At 43.1% G+C, this 24,975-nt stretch overlaps 1 protein-coding gene across 10 annotated transcripts in view; it reads right to left on the bottom strand.

Moving 5' to 3' along the window:
- The window catches only part of RANBP3 (RAN binding protein 3), a 200,026-nt gene that overhangs the window by 86,709 nt on the left and 88,342 nt on the right, over positions 1–24,975 (bottom strand). For all 10 annotated transcript variants that reach the window (XM_065578271.1, XM_008172811.4, XM_065578269.1 and 7 more), the window contains 3 exons: positions 16,092–16,157; positions 14,746–14,838; positions 13,852–13,961 (listed from right to left, as the gene is read on the bottom strand). In XM_065578271.1, the coding sequence (XP_065434343.1) occupies positions 13,852–13,961; positions 14,746–14,838; positions 16,092–16,157 (269 nt within the window). The remainder of the gene's footprint in view (positions 1–13,851; positions 13,962–14,745; positions 14,839–16,091; positions 16,158–24,975) is intronic.

The following is a 24,975-nucleotide window of genomic DNA, read 5'->3' as shown; positions in this document are numbered from 1 at the left end:
TGCATAGTTACATTTTAAGTAAAATAATTTGTTAAGGCATAGATAGAGAAATCCTCATTTTAACTATATAATGAGGGTCAAAAACAAGCTCATTGGAACTTAACTCCAGGATATGGCTAAGATTTTGTGTGTAGAAGCCCCCTGGATGAGATCGGGTCATGAATGGCCATTGGGAGATATCAGTCTGCTTTATTGGGAGTGATGAGCATTAGATGCTTGGCGTGTGTATTCTGTTGATTGTACATGTTTAAGAATATTTACTGTGTGACAAAAGCTCCTTCACTGGGACACGGTCCCGTTAATTCGCAGAAGGCCATTGGGCCCTGGAAAGGGGTATGGGAGCCCCATATTGTGCGGGTGACACTTAGATTCCACTGTCTACATAAAGAGAGATTCTTGGGGGGGGGGGGGGGAGGCAGAGAGAGAAAGGGGGAAAAAAGGTGGCATTTAAATGGCCAGCTCGCTTACAGTCAGACTAGACAATCACAATAGTGAATGGTGCCTTCTAACCTTCGACTCTGAGTCATACTTTCTAAAACCAATACATCAGCAGCTGTTGGTGACTGATTTAAGATTTGCAAGAAGGGGAGGACTAAGGGAAGTTGACACAGAAAAGCACAGAAAGTTTTTCAACTTTCTTTTTCAAGATAAGAAATGTTACTTTCATACATTTAATTTATAAAATGTGTCATACAAGTTACATACATGCACTCTAAAACTTAATAGAACAAATTACATTTTAAAACAAAGTAAAAAAGCGTCTAGCATCTTTTTATAATCGGTGATATTCAAAAATCACTTCATTTGATAGATTCCCCACACAAAAACTTAAAACTTACATTTAAAGTTGTTCAAGTGCATTTCCTATCAACCCAATGACTAAAAATCAAGGAACTCACCAGTTAAGGCAACATCAAGCTCAGCTCACAGGCCTTAGCACCCCACACATCAGTACCCCCACATAAGCATACTCAAACTCCAATGCACTTCCAAAAATAAACTACTTACAATGCAACACTTCATTCATTGCAGTCAGGCTCACCCACACAGCCTTAACTCTGACCTTAGCAAGATTAAGATATTAACACAGATAAATTTTTGAAGTGTAATGTTAATACTACCGAAACATAAGTTCAGAGTTCCGGTTGTGTGCGCACTAGTGGATTCTGAGGAACTAGATGCACATACTGTGGGTGGTTGTATGTATGCATATAAATCTAAAATGGAGATTTCTCCCCCCACTCTTTCTCCAATATTTCTATTTTTGCCCCTGCCCTCTGCAGTCCTCTCTAAAAATGAAGGTTACTTACATGTAACCAGAGTTCTTCAAGATGGACTCTGCATATTCCACATTCTTAGGATATGCCAACCAGTACAGCTTGGATGGTGGAACCTTCTGGTAGCAGTGCCTGTTAGCGCACTCAGGCATCCTTTCTACCCGTTCCCATAGCATTCAAACATGTTCTATGGGGCATAGCTATAAAAAGGGGCATGGTGTTGGCTGACACCTCAGTTCCTTCCACCACTAATGCAGAGTCTAGATTGTGACGTTATCTGATTGATATATGACCATATAGATAATTGTTACTACCACTGTTATATAAGTGCAACAAATGTCATAAAAAGTGTGTCAAGTAAGATGTCAGTAGAAAAGTTATGATTTGCTGAATATGATTATGCTATTTGTATACATGTATCATTTTTGTATCTGAAGGTATGAGTATTGGCTCTATACCTGTATTTCTAATGTGTTTGCTTATGGATAGCACCCACGAGGTATTTAGCCTGCACATCTTGAAGGGACTACTCAAGTTAAATGGCTCATCAAGGAACACTTAACTCACAATGGGTCATGGGAGACATCTATCTACACTTAATGGACTTCCTGTGAATGTTCCATCTGGAGTATAGGTAATAGCTTCTGCTGGGACTAAGCAAAATCATGCATGGACATGTGACGTGCCCATATGACTCCAAACACCATCTTGTTCCCTGTCATTTTCCACAGTGAGAACAATGGGATTCCCTTTACTTGGCAGAAGCTATAAAAGGCCCTGGAAACATCTCCATTTGGCCTCTTTCCTGCTCAAACCTCTGGACTATGGATTTATACTAATGGGAGCATTCTAACCAAGGGACTGAGGACCTTCCAATGATTTGGAAGCAACCAGAGACTTAACAAGCCAGCAGTTTATTTCATCGCTGCTACAAGCCTGATCTAAGAACCTTGCAACTGTTGTATGTATTTGATTCCGTTAACCAATTTTAACTCTCACCTTTCTTTCTTTTTTATAAATAAACCTTTAGAACAGGGGTAGGCAACCTATGGCACATGTGCTGAAGGCGGCATGTGAGCTGATTTTCAGTGGCACTCACACTGCCCGGGTCCTGGCCACCAGTCCGGGGGGCTCTGCATTTTAATTTAATTTTAAATGAAGCTTCTTAAACATTTTAAAAACCTTATTTACTTTACAAACAACAATAGTTTAGTTATATATTCTAGACTTATAGAAAGAGACCTTCTAAAAATGTTAAAATGTATGACTGGCACGCTAAACCTTAAATCAGAGTGAATACATGAAGACTCGGCACATCACTTCTGAAAGGTTGCCGACCACTGCTTTAGAATTTAGATACTAAAGGATTGGCAACAGCTCGATTATTGGATAAGATATGAGTTCTATATTGACCTGGGTATGTGGCTGGTCCTTTGGGATCAGAAGAACCCTTTTGTTTGATGAAATTGGTTTTAAATAACCACTCATCATTAAGTCTAGTGTTTTTGGTGGTGATACAAAGACTGGAATACCTAAGGAGACTGCTTTTCTGAATTCTTGTTAGCCAGTGTGGTAAAACAGAAATTTACTTTTATGTCTGGTTTGGTATATCTCAGTTTTTGGGGTGTGTTTGCCCTATTTCTCAGCAGTTTTTCCTGAAATTGGTATTCTCAGTTGTGACCCATGGAGGCACTGTTACATAGAAAAATTACTTAATTAGGATTCTGGAAAAGTGGGCATAGAGTATAGAATCGTAGAATATTACGGTTGGAAGAGACCTCAGATCATCTAGTCCAATCCCCTGCTCAAAGCAAGACCAACACCAACTAAATCATTCCAGCCAGGGCTTTGTCAAGCCGGGCCTTAAAAACCTTTAAGGATGGAGATTCCACCACCTCCCTAGGTAACCCATTCAAGTGCTTCACCACCCTCCTAGTGAAATAGTGTTTCCTAATATCCAACCTAGACCTCCCCCACTGCAACTTGAGACCATTGCTCTTGTTCTGTCATCTACCACCACTGAGAACAGCCTAGCTCCATCCTCTTTGGAACCCCACTTCAGGTAGTTGAAGGCTGCTATCAAATCCCCCCTCACTCTTCTCTTCTGCAGACTAAATAACCCCGGTTGCCTCAGCCTCTCCTTGTAAGTCATGTGCCCCAGCCTCCTGATCATTTTCGCTGCCCTCCGCTGGACTCTCTCCAATTTGCCCACATCCTTTCTCTTGTGGGGGGACCAAAACTGGATACAATACTCCAGGTGTGGCCTCACTAGTGCTGAATAGAGGGGAATAATCACTTCCCTCGATCTGCTGGCAATGCTCCTACTAATACAGACCAATATGCTGTTGGCCTTATTGGCAACAAGGGTACACTGCTGACTCATATCCAGCTTCTCATCCACTGTAATTCCCAGGTCCTTTTTTGAAGAACTGCCACTTAGCCAGTTGATCCTCAGCCTGTAGGGGTGCATGGGATTCTTCCTTCCTTAGTGTAGGACTCTGCATTTGTCCTTGTTGAACTTCATCTGATTTCTTTTGGCCCAATCCTCCAATTTGTCTAGGTCACTCTGGTCATATCTACCTCCCATCCCCAGCTTAGTTTCATCTGCAAACTTGCTGAGGGTGCAACTCATCCCATCATCCAGATCGTTATAAAGATGTTGAACAAAACCGGCCCCAGGACAGACCCCTGGGGCACTCCGCTTGATACCGATCAAGCCGTTGATCACTACCCGTTGAGCCCAACAATCTAGCCAGCTTTCTATCCACCTTATAGTCCATTCATCCAATCTATACTTCTTTAACTTGCTGGCAAGAATACTGTGGGACATCGCATCAAAAGCTTTGCTAAAGTCAAGATATATCACATCCACAGCTTTCCCCATACCCACAGAGCCAATTATCTCATCATAGAAGGCAATCAGGTAGGTCAGGCATGACTTGTCATTGGTGAATCCATGCTGACTGTTCCTGATCACCTTCTTTTCCTCCAAGTGCTTCAAAATGGATTCCTTGAGGACCTGCTCCATGATTTTGCTGGGGACTGAAGTGAGGCTGTAATTCCCCGGGTTCTCGTTCTTCCCTTTTTAAAATATGGGCACTATATTTGCCTTTTTCCAATAGTCCGAGGCCTCCCTCGATCGCCACGAATTTTCAAAGATAATGGCTTTGCAATCACATCAGCCAACTCCCTCAGCACCCTTGGATGCATTAGATCTGGACCCATGGACTTGTGCATGTCCAGCTTTTCTAAATAGTCCTTAATCTGTGCTTTCACCACTGAGGGCTGCTCACCTCCTCCCCATACTATGCTGCCCAGTGCAGCAGTCTGGGAGGTGACTTTGTCTGTGACCACCTCCTTGTTGCTAACAAACAGAACAAGGAGTAATGGTCTCAAGTTGCAGTGGGGGAGGTTTAGGTTGGTTATTAGGAAAAACTTTTTCACTAGGAGGGTGGTGAAGCACTGGAATGGTATACCTAGGAAGGTGGTGGAATCTCCTTCCTTAGAGGTTTTTAAGGTCAGGCTTGACAAAGCCCTGGCTGGGATGATTTAGTTGGGAATTGGTCCTGCTTTGAGCAGGGGGTTGGATTAGATGACCTCCTGAGGTCCCTTCCAACCCTGATATTCTATGATTCATACCTGTAGAAACCCTGTGTATGAATATACAGAGTCCATATTGACACCATCAGCTAAGGATTAAACAAAGACTGAATGGCTAGCCAACTACAAAAGCAGTTTCTCCTCTCTTGGTGTTCACACCTCAACTGCTAGCAGAGGACCTCACCCTCCCTGATTGAACTAACCTCGTTATCTCCAGACTGATTCTTGCCTGCATATTTATACCTGCCTCTGGAAATTTCCATTACATGAGTCTGACAAAGTGGGTATTCACCCATGAAAGCTTATGCTCCAATACATCTGTTAGTCTATAAGGCGCCACAGGACTCTTTGTTGCTTTTTACAGATCCAGACTAACACGGCTATCCCTCTGATACTAGAGTCCATATTGAAGAACTCTAGTTATGTGCATATTCGAACTCTTGGGATAGCTTAGCAAGCAGTATTCCAAGAATGGAGAGAGGGACAAGAAGTCCAAATTAAACAAGGATTGAAGTATCACTCTGCCATCAGATCTGGCTGCAATTTTAATACACCGTGTTTAGTGAAAGTGTGAAGTGAACCGCAAGTGTCAGCTTTAAATATTTCAACTGCCCTTGTAGAGTGAATTCTAGGCCTGGTTTACACTTAAAAATTCAATTGACCTAGCTACATTGCTAAGGGCTGTGAAAAATTTCATGTGGAGTGCCGTAGCTAGGTCAACTTTATTCCCAGTGTAGATGCAACTAGATCAAAAGAAGAATTAGCTATCACCTCTCAGAGAGGTGGATTAACTACATCGATGGAAAAAGCCCTTTTGTCAACGTAGGAAGCATAGCCATAGCACCACAGCAGTACCACTGTAACACTTGTAGTATAGACATAGCCTAAGACCAGGAGGAGGAGAGCGACAAAATCTTATAAAACTCTCCTCTACACACTGTCTGAACCATCTAGACTCAGGCTAGAACTGGGCAGAAACAACTTGGCCCTTACCAGGCTCAGCATAGGAAATATTTTAGGAGAACCCCTAAAGTCTTTAGTTCTGTCCAGGTAATACAATACAACTCTTTTTGCATTTAAAACATGCAGTGTGGGCTCACCGTTATGTGCATGGCATCCAGGAAAGAACACTGGTAAATTAAATTAATATAATTAACTTGAAACTCTTAAATTACTTCATGAAGAAATCAAGGGTGAAATCTTCATGAAAAACCACACGAGGATGAGCCATCAAAGCATGTATTTCACTAATCCTTCTAGCAGATGTGATTGCTATTATAAAAACTGTCTTTATGGACAAGTGAAATAAAGAACACCTTGAGAGGTACAAGCTAAGGGGACACAAGTTGTTTTAATATGAAGTTTAAATACCATAGAAAAACTGGGTTTTGTACTGGCAGATCCAAACTCAATAAACCTTTCAACTGAGTTTTGTGAGAAAACAGATTAATCATCAATATGTATATGAAAAGCTGTTACCGCTGATCAATGGATTTTAAGCAAGGAGGTAGCTACACCCATAATTTTCAGGTTTAACAAATATTCTATAATATACTGATTAGGAGCTGAGATCGGATCAACGCTTTTATCAGAAGCCCATAAAACAAACTTCTTCCATGTCAAGATCATAACACTTTCTACTAGACGGTTTCCTAGAATTAAAAACACACTGAACCTCAACAGAACAAGACTTTTCTAAATCAGTTAAAGTACTGCTGCCCATGCCATTAGATGCAACAACTGGAAGCTGGATGAAAGACTCTCCCGTCCCTGGTGGGACAATAGGTCCACTGTCACCAGTAGCATCTTATAATTCCCTTTGGACAGGAGAAGTTGATATACATTGTTGTCTTGGACATACTGGAACAATTTTGAATAATTTTAGTGGAATCCTGCTTTATCTTCTTTACTACCTTTAACATTAGTGGGAAGGGGGAAAACTCAGACAGTACAACTATGGCCCACTAAGGAATGCACCTGTCACTGACTGTGAACCCACTCTTAAATAGGGACACTTGGTATTGAATCTGGTGGCAAAAAGACAAATGTCTAGAAGCCACAAAGGTTGAAAGTGTCCTTTGTCACCAAATCTTTTACTCACCACTTATGCATCTGTGTGGAATCCCTGCTCAACGAACCCACAACCTCACTATGAGCTCCCACACTACTGTAAGGCAACTGAGTATCATACACCAATCACACAGTTTTATTGCCTCCTTGCAAAAAGGAGACAAAACAAGCTCCTCTCTGTCTGTTCACTTAATACATTGATGACATATTATCCATAGCAACTTGGACTACTGAGTTCTGCATTTGTGGGAGGTACAACTTGAGACCTAGAAAGATAGCTCTCAGACCTAAAACATTTATATGTAAAAGGGATTCCTAGCGATTCTTAAGGCCTCAAATTAATAAACTGTTTAGATGTGCCCCCCTAACCTAGTTTCATCAGTTTCATTATTTTTGATACCTTTGTATCATGTCCACTCGTAATCTCCCCTTTTCCAATCTAAACATACACAGTTCCTTCAGCCTTTGTTTGCTCGTATGGCTGCATTCCATCCCTTTGATCATCTTTGTCGCTCACCTCTGGATCCTCTCCAGTTTCTCTACATCCTTTCTATACGTTGATGACCAAAATTGGACACAGTACTCCACCTGAGGCCTAACCAGCGCCAAGTAGAGCGGTACAATCACCTCCCATGGCTTGCATGCTGTCCCTCTGTTAATGCAACCTCAAATTGCACTTGCCTTTTTTTTTTTTTTGCGCAACAGCACACTGTTGATTCATGTTGAGGTTGTGATCCACCACAGTTATCCCCCGTTTTGTATGAGTGTATTTGGTTTTTCTTCCCTAAGTGTAACAGATGACATTTTGTCTTTGCTGAATTTTACTGTGTTGTCTACAGCCCAGTTCTCCAATCTATCAGGATGCCTCTAATTTAGGTCTATCCTCCAAAGTGTTGGCAACCTCCCCCTAACTTTGTCTCATATGCAAATTTCATCAATATGCTCTCTATTCCTACATTCAGGTAATTACCACCACCAGACCCAGAACAGATCCCTGTGGAACCCCACTTGAGACCTCCCTCCCAACATCATTCCATTAATAGTTACTCATTGTTTGCAGTTATTTAACCAATTATATATTCGCGTAATAGTAATTTTGTCAAGCCTGCATTTCTCCAGTTTACTTATCAGAATGTCATGTGGGACTTTGTCAAAAGCCTGGCTGAACTCCAGGTATAATATGTCCACTGCACTGCCCCATCCACCAAACCTGCTACCTTGTCAAAAAAGTAAATCATGCTAGTTTGACAGGATTTGTTCTTCGTAAATCCATGCTGGCTGCTAGTGATTACCCCTTTGTCCTCCAGGTATTTGCAAATTGAATGTTTTATAGATAGCTTTAGTCCATCCATTTTAATCCGGCTCTCAAGCTCCCGCTGGGGAGCGGGGTCTGGAGCTTGCCCGGGTCCGGCACTCCAGCCGGAGAGTGGGGTCGGGGGCTGCACTGCGCAGCTCCCGGAAGCAGCGGCACGTCCCCCCTCTGGCTCCTATGCGTAGGGGAAGTCAAGGGGCTCCACTCCGCACGCTGCAGCTCCCATTGGCCGGGAACCACGTCTGGCCACGCCTGTGCGTAGGAGCCGGAGGGGGGACATGCCACTGCTTCCGGGAACCGCTTGAGGTAAGCGCCACCCTGAGCCTGCACCCCTGAGCCACTCCCGCTGCACCCCAACCCCAGCCCTGATCCCCCTCCCGCTCTCCAAACCCCTCGGTCCCAGCCCAGAACACCCTTCTACACTCCAAACCGCTCAGCTGGAGCCCTCACTCAACCTCCTCCGCCCCCCCCCCCCCGAGTCCCCTCCCACACCCTGAACTCCTCATTTCTGGCCCCACCACAGAGCCCGGACCCCCAGCTAGAGCCCTCACCCCCAATTTCGTGAGCATTCATGGCCCGCCATACAATTTCCATATCCAGATGTGGCCCTCGGGCCAAAAAGTTTGCCCACCCCTGCTCTAGTAGCTTCCCGGGTATCAAAATCAGGCTGACTGGCCTATAATTCCCCAGCTCCTCCTTTTCCCCCTTTTAAAAGTAAATGCGTAATGACAAAAAGGGGAAGGGAGCTAAAAATCAATTGCATTGAAAAGGCAGAAGAAAAAGCACAGGGCAGTCTGCAAACTATCCTTGACACCTGTATACAAATGCAAGGAGTATGGGGAACAAGTAGGATTAACTGGAAGTCATGGTATATGAAAATATGACTTAATTAGCATTATTTAGACTTGGTGGGCCAACTCCCATGATTGGAGTACCAGCATTGAGGGATATAACTTGTTCTGATAGGACGGGTGTGAGAAAAAAGGAGAAGGTGTTGCGCAGTACATCAAGAATATATCCACTTGCTCTGAGGTCCAAGAGGAAGTGTGCAACAGACTTACTGAGAGGATGAGGATAAAAAGGGAAAAAGATTAGCAGCAATGTTATGGTGGGGGTCTATTATAATGAGGAAGAAGAAAGAGAGGAGTCATTCTACAAGCAGGTAACAAGATTAGCTAATACACATGAGCTAGCATTAATGGGAGATTTTAACTTCCCTGATATCTGTGGGAAGACTATTGCAGCAAAACATAATATGTTCTGCAAATTCTTAGCATATGCAGAGAACAATTTTTGGATCTGGTTTTGACCAACAGGGATGAATTGGTCGTGAAGGTGGTCAAGAACTTAGGAGGAAATGATCATGAGCTGATAGAAATCAAGACCCTAAGGAAAGGAGGACATGAGAACCACAAAACAAGGACACTGGACTTCAGAAAGATGGATTTCAACCAGCTCAGAGAAATAGTAGGCAAGGTCCCATGGAAAATACCAGTTAGGAAGAAAAGATGTAATACTGGAGGCTCAATGACAGTGTCTTTCAAGCGCAGTAAGAATAAGTGGGAGTTGGCCAGTATGGCCAACTCATCCATGATGGCATGTGCCAATCCTGCCAATTGCCTCAATCTGGCATAATCTCTGCTTGGTACACAGGCTCTCTCAGAGTACTCATTAGAAAAAGAAAACCATGGCTCAAGGGAAGAAGTTGAACTTCTGAAAACATTTCCAGATCCTTTTCAGAATACAAATCCAATCCCAGATCCGATAATGAAACAATAGGGAATATAACTAGAGGTCTACTAAAATCGCAGAGAAACAACACAATTTTTGCAGGTTGGTCATGGCATAAATAGCAAATTTCACAGATGTGTAACAGTCTGCAGAAAAGAAGAATTGGGGCGGAGGGGGAAGATTTGATAGCTGATTTCAACTACCTGAAAGGGGGTTCCGAAGAGGATGGATCTAGACTGTTTTCAGTGGTAGCAGATGACAGAACAAGGAGTATTGGTCTCAAGTTGCAGTGGGGAAGGTTTAGGTTGGATATGAGGAAAAACTTTTTCAGTAGGAGGGTGGTGAAGCACTGGAATGGGTTACCTTGGGAGGTGGTGGAATCTCCATCCTTAAAAACCTCTAAGGCCCAGCTTGACAAAGCCCTGGCTGGGATGATTTAGTTGAGGTTGATCCTGTTTGCATGTTATTTGGTGCCTTGGGATCCTTAGCTGGATTTGGCTCAGATGGAGGGGTTAAGAATCTCTGAGCTGGATTGGAGGACTTTGCCATCAAAAGTTCAGTTGACTTTGAACAGGAGATCGATGCCGAGGCCGAAGCCTTTACCACTGTTGTCTTCTTGGATCTGTAAATACTCTGAGTCCATTTGGGTCTCATCTTTTCCTTCAGATCCCTTCAAAGATTCAGAACCCTTCAAAGATTCCAATCCCAGAGGCTTGGCAGACAAGGTGTTTTTGTAGTAGGAGGGCCTGAAGTCTATTTTGCCTCTCCTTATGGGTCCAATGACTGAACATGCTACAAATAGCACAATGTGAAGGAGAATGTCTGTTCCCATGGCATTTAAGGCACCTGACGTGTCAGACACCAGGAAAACTGAGGGACATAATGCACATCTTTGAAAACTTTTAAATCTTCAGCTTTGCCATCAATGCCACTACTGTGCTCTCTGGAAATATTTTAAAACTTCTCTAAAACTTACTCTGAAATCCTAACACTAAAACAATGAGCTATAATGATTAACTAGCCTAACAAGGTATAGAAAGGCACTTTGTTCAAAGGTATGGATCCAAGCGATGCAGAGAAGACACATTCATCTGCTGCTGGAAGGAACAGAGGTGGCAGCTGGCACTGTGCCACCTTTTAGAGCCATGGGAACATGTTGGAACACTGAAGGGAGAGGTAGGAGGAACACATGAGCACTCTAACAGGTGCTGCTACCAGAAGATTCCACCATCCAACCTGTACCTGTCGGTACGTCCTAAGAGTGGGAATGTGCAGAGGACACAAAAAAGAACAAGAGCCTGAGCACCCACATCTGCACCTGTAGTCCCCAGACCTCCCTCCACCTCTGAATTCTTCCATGATTTCTATTCATATGCCTCCCCACTCCTGCCGTGACCCTCATGCCCCCTCATCATCTGCATCTCTCCTCCATAAACAACTTTTTGTGGTTCCTATGGTTTAACTGCAGTAGATCTGTTGTCCTCTGGGCCCTGTACCCATTGTCAAGTCCCTTCCCTTGACATGCACTTCACCTCTCTCCATCTCCTTTCCCCCCATTCCCATAGTTCCACAGTATTCTTCCCAGCAAGTATGGATTGGACGAATGGACTATACAATGGATAGAAAGCTCCCTAGATCGTCGGCTCAAAGGGTAGCGATCAACGGCTTGATGTCTAGCTGGCAGCCAGTATCAAGCTGAGTGCCCAAGGGGTCTGTCCTGGAGGCGGTTTTGTTCAACATCTTCATTAATCATCTGGGATGATGGGATGGACTGCACCCTCAGCAAGTTCACGGATGACTCTAAGCTCGGGGGACAGGTAGATATGCCGGAGGATAGGAATAGGGTCCAGAATGACCTAGACAAATTGGAGGATTGACCAAATAAAATCTGATGAGGTTCAACAAGGGCAAGTGCAGAGTCTTGCACTTAGGATGGAAGAATCCCATGCACTGCTACAGGCTGGAGACCAACTGGCTAAGCGGCAGTTCTACAGAAAAGAACCTGGGGATTACAGTGGATGAGAAGCTGCATATGAGTCAACACTGTGCCCTTGTTGCCAAGAAGGCTAACGGCATATTGGGCTGCATTAGTAGTATTGTCAGTATTGATCAAGGGAAGTGATTATTCAGCACTGGTGAGGCCACATCTGGAGTATTGCATCCAGTTTTGTGTCCCCCACTACAGAAATGTTGTGGACATATTGGAGAGAGTCCAGTGGAGGGCAACGAAAATTATTAGGGGGCTGGGGCACATGACTTACGAGGAGAGACTGAGGGAACTGGGCTTATTTAGTCTGCAGAAGAGAAGAGTGGGGGGGATCTGATAGCAGCCTTTAACTACCTGAAGCGGGGTTCCAAAGAGGATGGAGATCAGCTGTTCTCGGTGATGGCAGATCATAGAACAAGGAGCAATGGTCTCAGGTTGCAGTGGGGAAGGTCTAGGTTGGATATTAGGAAAAACTATTTCACTTGGAGGGTAGTGAAGCACTGGAATGGGTTCTCTAGGGAGGCGGTGGAATCTCCATCCTTAGAAGATTTTAAGGCCTGGCTTGACAAAGCCCTGGCTGGGATGATTTAATTGGGGTTGGTCCTGCTTTGAGCAGGGAGTTGGACTAGATGACCTCCTGAGGTCTCTTCCAACCCTGATCCTCTATGATTCTCAGCAACATTTTACATTCAACCGTTTAATGAATGTGTTTAAGTATTTAAAATATAAGCATCTATAAAAACACTTTAAATGTGTATGGGACAGGAAACTGGGGTGGAGGGAAAAGCTGGGGCATTGGTTTAGTTAGTAGGGTTGATGAAGGAAGCTGTGCAGTAAGGAAACTTGTTTCTCAGGCTCTCTAGTTCTGTCCCTAACAAATCCATGGCCAGGCTTTCATTCAAGCTCTCTCTGTGCCTTTTTCCCTCTTCCCCAGCTTCCCACTAAACTGATAAATTTGGCAAGCAGAAGATGCAGTCAGACTGACCTTGTAAGGTCCACTGGACTCAGGATCCTCTGCGGAGCTGCATGACAGTTGCCCCAGGCAGCAGTGCCTCTTTCATAGACAAGCTTCACTTGTCATGCGATATTTACATTAAAGCTTTCTACCCCTCTTGCCCCGTGACTTGCACACAGGGCAAAGAAAGGAAGATATTTGCAGGCAAAGCAGTACGAGAAGCATATCCTCCAACTCCGAGAAGGTGGCCCTCTCCCTATCAGGCTGGCAAATCTATAGTTCATACAGGAGACCCAGCCCAGTGAACCTCACTAAATCAAGTCACACTTCGGCTTCTGTCAGCAAACTTTATCAGATCAGTGGGATGCAGCTGGTGATGTGTTGGGGTTGCAGCAGACACCAATGGGGAGGCGCATCACTTAAGAGATAGACCCTAACCATTCTATGTTAGGAACAGAGACACCTGGGCAGTGGATCCAACCAGGCAGCTATTGAGGGCAGAATTCGTCTGTAAGAAATGCACTGTTCTACTAGCATCTTTGGGGGGGATCCATTGATTATGATTATGCCAAAGGGTACCTTCTTAATTAAGAATGCTTGGATTCAGTAAGCCTTTAAACAAGTATTCTCTAAATAGCACCGATTTGTATTGCACTCATTAGAAATACAAGGGGAGGGATAGCTCAGTCGTTTGAGCATTGGCCTGCTAAACCCAGGGTTGTGAGTTCAATCCTTGAAGGGACCATTTAGAGATCTGGGGCAAAAATCTGTCTGGGGATGAGTCCTGCTTTGAGCAAGGGGTTGGACTAGATGACCTCCTGAGGTCCCTTCCACCCTTATATTCTAAATATTCTAAAACAACATTCAAATGAGAATTTATAGAACTGCAACTGATCATCTAAATTACTGTCAAACTCACCTGGTCTTCAGCGTCAGAAACTTTCTGTGTTGTGTTACTTAATGATTCTGATGTGGCTGCCACTGCAGAGTCTGGTGGGATGTTTACACCATTGGTCCCACTGCTGGGAACTGTAATGAAAAATGTTATATGCTGAAGAGGCCATCCAAAAGGATATTCAGCTTTTGAAAATAATATGGAAAATTGCAGTTGGAAAATTTCCAACCCACTAGAGCCCCTAAGAAGCTTTAGAAGTCAGTAGCATTAAGAGTCCAACATCATTCATCTCCTACATTCCCAGAAGACTAAAAAAAAAAAAAAAATCAATTTGGAACCATTATAAAATGTGTTTATAAAATGTTTAGTGTGAAAATTCTACATATTTAAATTTGACCTATACTCTTCCTTAGCATTTTATAAGATCAATTTCATAAAGTATGTACACTCAAAGTCTTATAAAATGAGGAAACTGTTTTACTAAGGCCCCAAATCATGCAATTATGAAGCAAGTACATGACTCAATTACTTAATGTGTTTTACTCATAAAGTTAATTATATTTTACACCACCAGACTCCAGGATCTGTGTCTATGAGACAAACATACTACTCAGGTTCTGGAGACAGACAATGCCTCACAGTTCACCCAAGATGCATTTACTAAACAAACACTGCGTATCTCATTGTGTGTTGTTTCTTATGTGACAGTTGTATTTCACCCTAATGACTTCCAGGTTCCTTTGAAACCAAGTGAAATCTGGAAGACATTAAACAAAGAGAAAGGTCACTCTGAGGAGAAACAAAATTAACCTCAGAGTTACAGCTCTGTTGCCATTTTGGTTCTCTTTCCCAACATCACTATGCATACATGATCAAAATGCATGGACTATTATAGAGCAATAGAGGAATGTGATTTACCCATTTGTGAAAAAGCCTTAGGCTGTGGTGCTTGTAAAACTGCAGGGCGTAGTACACTTCGTTGCTGTTCCTTAGGTTTCTGGCTTGGGAGACCTAAACATGAAAGCAAACTTTTCCAGGACCCTCAAGTACATTAGCTGCAAAAATCAACATCTACTCAATCTTCTCCTTCAGTGTTTCTGAGACAATGCAAGATTGAAGTGGCACAAAGTTCAAATTATATCATACTTGTCCCCTGGAAAATACATTTTCCTGCCCCCCCTCCCCCAAATTAATTCAGAAAGGGTAAGATTACTGTTTTATTCCTAGTCTTTAGACAGTTCCTTAATGCATTCTGCATTTTCCCACTAAAAGCTACATTAAAAGATTAAGACAGAATAAAAGACAGAAAATTCAATTAAGAGTAAAGTGCAGAGAACATGCATTCCCAGCTGTATCTATGAAAGCCATGCACAGCTCCACACACTAGGTCTTATTCTTCCCTTTAAATTCTCCCACAGGTTGTGGAGGGTGAAATACTTTTCATGGCCTGAAAACTGAAACTTATTGAAAACACTAATCTAGCATATTGTTCCATTTAATCCTGACCGGCTCTGGGGGTCAAACTGATCTTTTTGGAATTCTATAAAACAACACAATATGCTACAGTTCTTCCATTCACCTCTGGACCTTAAAAAGTCTATTAGGAACCCTCCCACCCCACCCCACCCCTCCCAACTGGATCAACTCCAGAAGTCTATGGAAATCCCTGATCAGTTAGGGTTTCTCCTCAGAAGTAAAAAAAGGATCACTTGGTCCATTAAAATGTTATGAAAAAATTGTCACCTTTAACATTAATATTTTACTTGTACTGAAAGAGTCATTTTCCAAAGTATCCAAAAAGATGTCCTGAATTTGGATAGAGGCTAAGGAGACTGCTAGATATACTGACTGCCTCCATCCTCGTACACATGCCCTAATTTTGATTTGTATAAATTGGCTTTTGAGCACTAGAAGAGAGCAAAACAAAACATGAGAAAGCAATAAGCTTTGGTAATATTTTACGAACTCCCATTTGTACTGAGAATGAAACAGTTTAAGTTACAAATCATGGCTTCCACTAACACAGAGCAACAGTTTTGTTTCCTTAAACTCCTATGGTAATTGTAACAGCACTGCTCTCTCTGTCACATACTTACATATACAAAACAAATTTCTTAACTTCAGTGTTCATGCAATAGAAGATGATTTTTCAAACAGGAACTAGAATCCTTCCGATTTGGAAGATTAGTTTGAGGAAATTCCTGAATAAAACGAGGTCCTCATTTAATGTGCTTTTCCTCTGCCTCAGAAAATATTAAACCTACCTGCACTGGGTGCCTGGCCATGGATAAGTGTTGGTGGTTTCAGCCGGAATCCACTGCTCTTTTCCTCTAGAAGTACAGTACAAAATATAAGAACATAGGTTCTCAGAGGCATGTAGCCAAAACAAGGGACCAAGCAGAATGCAAAGAATTAAGCACTCTGACAGCAGACAACAGAGAAGGTACTTTCAGAGACAAGCCACAGAGCGCTCACACTTTTCTCAATGTAATGCCCACCGGCAGCAGAAATACCTAATATAAAAAGAAGGGGGCGGGGAGAGGCAGGAATAGCTCAGTGGTTTGAGCATTGGCCTGCTAAATCCAGGGTTGTGAGTTCAATCATTGATGGGGGCTACCTAGGGATCTGGGGCAAAATCAGTACTTGGTCCTGCTAGTGAAGGCAGGGGGCTGGACTCTATGACCTTTCAGGGTCCCTTCCAGTTCTATGAGATAGGTATATCTCCATATATTTAATGCTGCAAAATGGGTTTTTTCCCAAATTGAAGGAGGGTATCTTGTTTTCCTCAGTAAGAAATACGGTCTTAGCTTCCACTGAACAAGACAGTAAAATTAAATCAAGAGGCCCAAATTATGAGTTGTTGCCAGATATACATTTTAAATTGTATTGTTTTAAGGAAAATATAATCAGATTTTTCATTGTGTTGTAAATCATGGAGTTCCCGGGCACAAAAAAATAAAAATGGATACTTATTAAGAAACAAACAGATGCTTTAACCAAGTAGAGTGATCAGACTAAAAAGTAAAACTGAAAGCATGGCAAAATCCAACAGCAGCTACCATTAAAGAACATAAGATATTATACTGTTGACGGGATATACTTGAAAGAGATGCAAGCAAGCAGCGTATATCTACTTGGTCTCCCTGAGTGGGGAAAAAAGGAAGGGATATCTGAGGTCCTTTATTATATTGGGTTTAGATGCCTTTACTGAACCAGTCTTAACTGAGGATTATAGAAATAGTTTAAGGGGACAGACTGGTAATGAGTAAGCAATATGGGATAATGTTTGCTCACTATCATAGTGAACAGAAACCCCCCACACACACACACACACTTATAATCTATTCACATGTGTCAAGCTTTCCTATTACAGAAGACCTATCCTTAGCCATATCCCCAGCACAGAAGCAACAATACTTGTACAAGTAGCCTGTACAGGACATTTTGCTGTGAATAGTCTTTGGTTTCTGCAGCCCCACTTTGCTGAGATAACAGTTTGCTAAAACACTACTCTATGAGGAGGAAAAAGATCCTTTTTGAGGGATCAGAAATGGAACTAGAAAATGAAGAACACCAAAGTAATCCAATGAGCATTAGAAGCACAAAAGACTAACAAATTTCCAACACTATGAAGGCAATTACCCCTTTGGTGATGGAAGGCAATGTTTATGTTGAACCAGAATTCTACAGAACACTTGGTTTTCTATTTGTCTATGGCATCAAGCTGTATCTACATTAAAATAAAGGTAATCAAGTTTCATATTTCAGGGCATAAATGAATTGCTTGTGGGGTGTCAAGAAAATCTCTCACCTTGAACATTGTTCAATAGGTTAGGAGATATACCAGGGAGTGAGGGGGTTACTTAACTTTCAAGCAACAGCTGGAGGCTGGACAGTACACTTAGCAGACCTGATGTTTAATCCTACCGTGGAAAATTCTAGGTCCCCAAGAACTTCCATTTACTCATTACATTAACCTCCCTACCTTCCTCAACACAAGCCAACTTAAGACTTCAGACCAGGGAGCTAAGGAACACCAGGATTTGTAATAATTCATTACATACAAAATAGTTGCAAGAAAAAAAAAGGTAAAAACCCAAAAGACGTCATTCATTTTCCTTCACCACTTCTAGGGTAAGTGACTAATGTAATAATGCATCAAAGGAATGAGAGAGGAAACATTATTTGTTACTTATATAGATGTACAGATACCTGCTTCTATCAAAATGCTTTATCCATCACAAGCTCAGCAAAATACTCCCATCTCTCAGATTCTGAACACAAGGGCATTTATCTATTAACTTAGTAAAGGTCACTCTGGGACACATCAATGGTCCAAGTAGTCTCTGGTGGTTATTTATAGTCACTACCATAGGAGGAGGAAAAACCCACACCCAATAGCCAGCAGGCCAACTGCACCTTCTTAGAATATTACACGCTTTTTAGAAGAATAAGTTTTACCCATTTAAAGAGATTTCACTGAACAAATCTTTTTTCTAAACAAAAAGAGTTGCTCAAGGCAAATCTTCCCTAAATTAAACTGCTAAAATAAACTCACGATTGCCTAAAGCAGGGAATTTACATACATAAGGACTCTGTTCAGCTCTCAGAGCAGTGGCCTCAAGACAGGATGCACTGTTCCCTCCTCCAGAAAGACTTCTTAAAAGGGACAGTTATGTTTCATGATGTGGAAAGGAAAGGAGCAACAGACACGTTCAATTAAATTGAAAAGATCTCTCTTCAGCCAAGTTAAAAGGAGACAATTAAAAAAAATGATTTAATAGTGTCAGCCTGCCAGGAGCTGGTAGAGTGACTGCACAATCAGCCCCCAGAGAAAGGCGGTATCCCCAGGCTGCCAGGAGCAGGACATATTATGAAGGCAGAACAATCAGCTGTTGGATGTCAGGGACCATAATGGGGTGGTCTGACTTAGCAATGGAGTCATGGCTGCAGTCCAGGAGTAACACCAAAAATCAAAATCAGAGTAAAAAGCCACTCCAAGGATTAAAACAGAGTTGGAATCAGAAGTCATGCCAAGGGTCAAAGATGGAGTCAGTAGCAGGGGTGAGGGAGAGAAAGCAGGAACCAGGAATAAGGAGTAGGGCGAGGTAGCAGGAGCCAGGAACAAGAAGTAAGAGGCCTTGATCTCAGGGGTCTAGCCAGCAACAGGCCTAGCAACTAGTTGCTCAGAGAACAGGTGGGACAGGAACAGGAAGCTTTATATCTGGTGGTGTCCAATCAACAGTCTGTTGCTAGTCAGTGGGTGTAACCTCTGGTGGTGGGTATTGCTCCTGCTGTGGAGAGCTGCTGGTGCTACAGTGTTGTTACTGAGCTGCAGCTGGAGAGGCTTGGCGCTCTGGTGTTAGCTACACCAGCAGAGTGCAGCTTGCTGATTTAGCAGACCTCCCTGTTACTTATAAAGAAAGACCACAGGTTTTGTTTGCTGGCAAAGGCATTTGGCCAGGTTAATGGCTGACAAAGCATGGTACTAGTTCCCCATAGGAGTGACAGGTACACTAACATTTATGCCCATGACACAGTAGCATGCTGTTCAATCAACATATCAGGATGCTGTCCCCTAGACAAGTGCAGAGATGTTCCTTCTATGACTTTTATTTTTTAATACAATGATACAAATAAGTTACGTATTATATTTTATCATGGGTGGAGATTGGGGGCACTCCCCCCCCCAACTGGATACAATGCAGAGGCAACGTGTGAGGGGCCCCCAGATTTCTCCCTTGTAATTGGTCCTGCTTCCTACTTGAGGAGAAATGTTCAGGGGGAGGGGAGCAGTGATGCCAGGAGCTCTGTGCCTGCTGGGCGGTTCCCTCCTCCATGATCCATGTAAGGGGAGGGCAAGACAGCAGCTCCTGATGACTCTCAGCACAGCCCACAAGGGGAAACAGACTGGCAGACACAGAGCAGCTGGCACTGCTTCTCGCCCCCCCCCACCCCATTAGGGGGCATGGCAGTGACACACGGCGCTCTGCGTCTGCCGGTCAGTTTCTCCACGTGGACTGTGTAAGGGGAGGGCAGGAGAGCTCTGCACGGCACAGCTTGGGACTGTTTTCAATAAGAACCAGGCGGCTGAGCTGCTTTCCAACCCAGGTGAGTGCTCAGCTGTGCCGCTATAGCGCATCTGGGAAGGATGCTTTAAGCCGATGGGAGAGAGAAGCTCTCCCGCCAACATAGTGCTGTCTACACAGAGAGTTAGGGTCAGTATAACTATGTTGCTCAGAGATGTGGATTTTTCACACCCCTGAGTGACGTAGTTTTACTGCAGGAAGTGTGTAGAGTAGACCTTGCCAAAGATTCGTATTGACGTCAATAGGAATTAGATCAAGCACCTTGAGAAATTACTCTAAAAACCTATCGCAGGGATAACATTTTCTATTAGATTCTATGGGAAGATGTAAAACACCTATGGAAAATTGACTGTGACTTTTACAAGTTTTAAACTTGAGTAAAATATTATTCTGTTTTAACTTAGAGTAAAATAATTTGATGGACCTATCTAAATCCGAGAACATCTAACCAAAGGGAAAAAGACTATTCCTTATACATAATATAAAAATGCTGTATTCATCTTTAAGATAATGTTTATGTATCTCTAAAATCAGGGAGACATGATTCAGAGTTACTTGAAAGTGCTCAGTTCTGTTCATTCAAGAATTTGTTTTTATTCTAATGTTGATTTTTAAGTGGTAATGGGTAAACATGGCAAATAGTTAAAATAACAAAATAAGGGTGATGCAATCACAAATACAGTTTACGTTCATTATTTAAAGTACACTGTAATTTAACTACTGCTAACAAATCGGTAAATCTAGAAGTTAGACCTATACATATTAAGCCTCTTGCGCCTGCCCTCCTCCCTCCCCGCCCAAAATAGAAGTGAAACTATGCCTATGTATTTTATATGCTTTTCATTATTATTCTGTACCTGCTAGTTTAAACAAAACATTCTCATCCATTCTCCCATCATTTCCTTTTTATTTTACAAGGGGTTTGTGTGTGTCTGTACCATCTCCTAAAAATGTGTTTATGCAGTTACTTTAAAACTCTGTTTTTGTACTATCCTCCCAGGTTTAAAACGTGCTTAATTGGTTAACTAATACCTAGTGTGTTCTATTCTGCCAAGGCCAGGCCTACTCTAGTTCATAGCCTTTAGTCCATACGGTTAGTTATGCCTAGGGCTCCAGCAAGGCCTACAGGAGGCATTGGCTTTATTTCCCACATCTGACCCTGCAGTGCAATGGCACAGAGGCTAAGTAAAAGCTTTACCAACCCTACAGGCCTGGGTTCAAGACCTGTGTAATCTGATACCACTGCCCTGTCTCAGGATGGTCCCTGTGGAAGGCCTGTACTTTTGCAGAGGCATGCATGTGATGAGCTGGCTCCCAAGAGCATTCTTCAGGCCCATAGCCCCCCCCCGATCAGATACTACAGGCATTTGCGAATCCAGGGTGTTGCATACTATGTACTTTTCATGGTCTCAGACTTGAACCTCGAGGGGAAAGGATGGTCAAGGAAAGAATTCAGGAGGGAGACATGGAATACTGGATGGATCTTCCAAGATCTAAGGAGCTGTAATTCAAATGCCACCAGATTGATCTACCGAGTCATGAAGAAAGGCCCTGCATATTGATCATCTTATACAATTTATGCAAAGGTCGGCTGGCATTCAGGTATTTTGTGGACAGCCACACTTTCTGGCCTACTTCTATAGGCAGGGCTTCTTGGCAGTGTTTGTCAGCATGGCGTCTGCAAGCCGTCTTTGCTGCTTCCAAGTGCTCTTTTAGCTTGGCTTGAGTTTCATGAATGGCCTGTACAAGACTGAAGGCAACAGGAACTGTTGTGGGTGGGGGAGCAGAGGAGTAGAAGCGTGGATTAAAACCACACTAGAAGGGACTGGATCTGACTGAGACATGTTTTGCATTGTTATAAGTGAATTCAGCAAGCAGAAGTAATGCAGTCCAGTTATTTTGACAGTCGCTCAGAAGCGGTACAGGTTCGAGCTGTTTGAGCTCCTAGTTGATGCATTGTGACCAGCTGTCCAACTGGGGGTGATGGGCGGTGGATGCATGGGGCTTGACATCTTGAATACAAAACCTGGATATAAACTGGGAGCCACAGTCCATTGTAAGATGGCTGGGAAAGCCATGAAGGTAGAACATGTGTGTAATTAGAAGGCATGCGGTAGTTTCCGCAGTCAGGAGACACACGCATGGTACAAAATGGGCCATGTTGGTGAGTTGGTCCATGATAGTCAGTATTGTGTTATGCCCTTCAGATTCGGGTAGTTCCGATATAAAAAAAAAAAATGAAAAACAAAAGGCCATAAGAGCTACCAAGTGCACTTTAATGGAGCTCAGAGACAACTCTGTCTTTTGCAGTTCTAGGATGTAATCAAGTATATCTGAAAGCAGAGTGGACACAGGTGAAAGATGTCTTAGATCACACCAGTGGCTGAATCTCATCCACTTCTGCAGGTAATTATTACAAGTGGACTGTTTTCTATGTAATACTCTTCTTACTTCTTCAGAACAGGCTGTTTCTTGAAGAACCCCAAGGCTGGGATGAAGACTTTGACCACTGTCCTGAGAGAGAAGATGAGAGACAGATTGTAAGGTGATCAGTTGACAGTGAGCTGGATGAGGTAAGGGAACCATGTCGGTTTTGGCCACGTGGGGACCACCAAAAGAACCCTGTCCTTGTCCTTTCTTATTTTGATCAGCTCCCTGCAGATCAGAGGAGTTGGAGGGAATGCATACAGGAGACCTTAACGCCTAGGAAGGAGAAAGGCATCTCCCAAGAAGCAGTGACCCATTCCTTCTCTTGAGCAGAACTGGAAGCATTTTTTGGTTTTGGCCATGGCAAATAGGTCTATTTCTGGGAAGCCCCAACATCAAAATATATGGCAGAGTAAAGGGATCTATCTCCGATTCGTGATCCTGCGTGAAGCACCTACTCAGCATTTCTGTGGTGATGTTTTGCATGCCCGAAAGATAAGCTGTTGAGACGCTGACATGATTTTGAATGCACCAATTTCAGTCTTACTGCTTTGGAGCAGAGGGAGAGCAACCTCGCAGCTCTGACAGTTGATACAAAACATGCATGACATGTTGTGATCCTCATGCTTAGCAGCAGTCCATGATTAGCAACAGAAAATGGAAACAGGCATTCCTGACTGCCATAAGTTCCAGGAGGTTTATGTGTAAAGTGGTCTCAAGAGGTTACCACCTGCCTTAAGAAGTCAGAGTGCCTAGATGGGTTCCCCATCTCAGTAGGCATGCATCTATCATTAGTAGTAACATTAGAGAAGGTTGAGCAAAGGGTATCCCCCTGTGCAGATGTTGTGAGGGTCCTTCAACCAGTTGAGAGATCTTTTCACACCCACAGGCGTCAAGACTAGTTTATTCAAACTCTGTTTGTTCACCAAATAAACAGTTCTTAGCCGCCCTGGGAGGCAACGCATGTGAAGTCTTGCATGTTATAGAACTACCAGTTGCTCTATGGCCCAACAGCTGGAGACAATTTCCCATGGGTATTTGGGGGCTGATCTGGACTGTAGTGACTAAATTGGCTAGGGCTGCGAACCTCTGCAAAGGGAGGTATGCCTTGGCTGGTACCAAGGTAAGCTCCTATGAACTCCAAACTTTGCACTAAGGTTAAGGTGGACTTTTGTATCTTTAATAGTAATCCCAGTCAGAGAAATAGGTCTATGGCCCTCTGAATGACAAGCCGGGCTTTGCTGTAGAACCATCCCTTGAGCAGCCAATCACTGAGATATGGGAATATCAGAATTTCTTGTCTGCACAGAGAAGCAGCCACCACTAAGAGAACTTTTGAGAATACTCTGGGCACAAAGGAGAGACCAAATGGGAGCACCTGTACTGAAAATGTTCTTGATTCAAAGTGAAGCATAGGAATCTTCTGTGGAAGGGGTAAATCGCTATATGAAAGTAAGAATCTTGTATGTTGAGAACCAATCCCCTTAATCCAGTGATGGAATTGCTGCTGCAAGGGTTACCATCTTGAACTTCTGAATATTTACAAATCTGTTGAATAATCTTAGATCTAAAATGGGTGTCCATCCGCTGTTATTTTTCGGAACCTGAAAAGTACTTGGAATAAAAACCCTTCCCTCTGTGTTGCATAGGAAGTGATTCTATACCACCCAAGTTCAGGAGGGGTTGTATTTCCTGTCATAGAAGGTATTCCTGAGACGGGTGCCTGAAAAAGGACAGGGAACGGGGGGTGGGATGGCAGGAGGGAAGTAAAGTGGATGGCTTATCCTGTTGAAATGATCTCCAAAACCCACTTGTCCATAGTTATATGTCCCCAAGCCCAGCATAAGTGAGAAAGGAAGTCTCTGAGGTGATGGAGACATGCAGATTGTTGCAGCAAGTCTGAGTGGTGATGGTAACTCAGCACCTCAACCACCCTGTCAAAAGAGATCTCGTCCCATTCAGTCTGGGACTTATTAAACTTTCTTTTTTTGTGAAGGGGTGTAGATTCCCAGAGAACACATGTCTTTTAAAGTATGTAGAACCTAGTCAGTCTTATCTGCGAACAGCATCGATCCATCAAAAGGAAGGGCCTCAGCTGTATTTCCTTAAGAAATCCCGAGAGCGGAAGTCAGGAGCCCTCCTCATGATTACTGCCACAGAAACACAACGAGCGGCTGTATCACAGCATCCAGAGAGTCCTGCAGTGATGTTCTGGCCATCAGCTGACCCTCTGCAATGTGCCTGAAATTGTTCCACCTTCTCTGGAGGAAGATACTAAGTAAAGGAATTAAACTTCACATAGTTAGTATGGCTGTTTTTCATCATGAGGTCTTTGTAGCTGGCAATCCTAAATTGTAGAGTAGTCAGTTTAGTAGACGTTCAGCCATATAAGTAACGCTGCTTTTGGTTTTTGCCATAAGGAATCAATTCAGCATGGTTCTGTCTTCCACATTTGTTAATGGTGTTGACCACAAGGGAGATGGGGGAGGGATGCAAAAATAAAAATTCCAAGTCGTTAGAGGGAGTATATTTTTTGTCCACCCTCTTACATGTAGGCTGTATTGTGGCAGGGGTATGCCAAATTATTATTGCAAGGTCTAGCAGAGCCCCGTTAATACGTAGTGCAATGCAG

This window comes from Chrysemys picta, chromosome 25, assembly GCF_011386835.1.
Source record: "Chrysemys picta bellii isolate R12L10 chromosome 25, ASM1138683v2, whole genome shotgun sequence".
Classification (NCBI taxonomy): Eukaryota; Metazoa; Chordata; order Testudines; family Emydidae; genus Chrysemys; species Chrysemys picta.
This window is presented reverse-complemented; position numbering and strand designations above follow the sequence as displayed.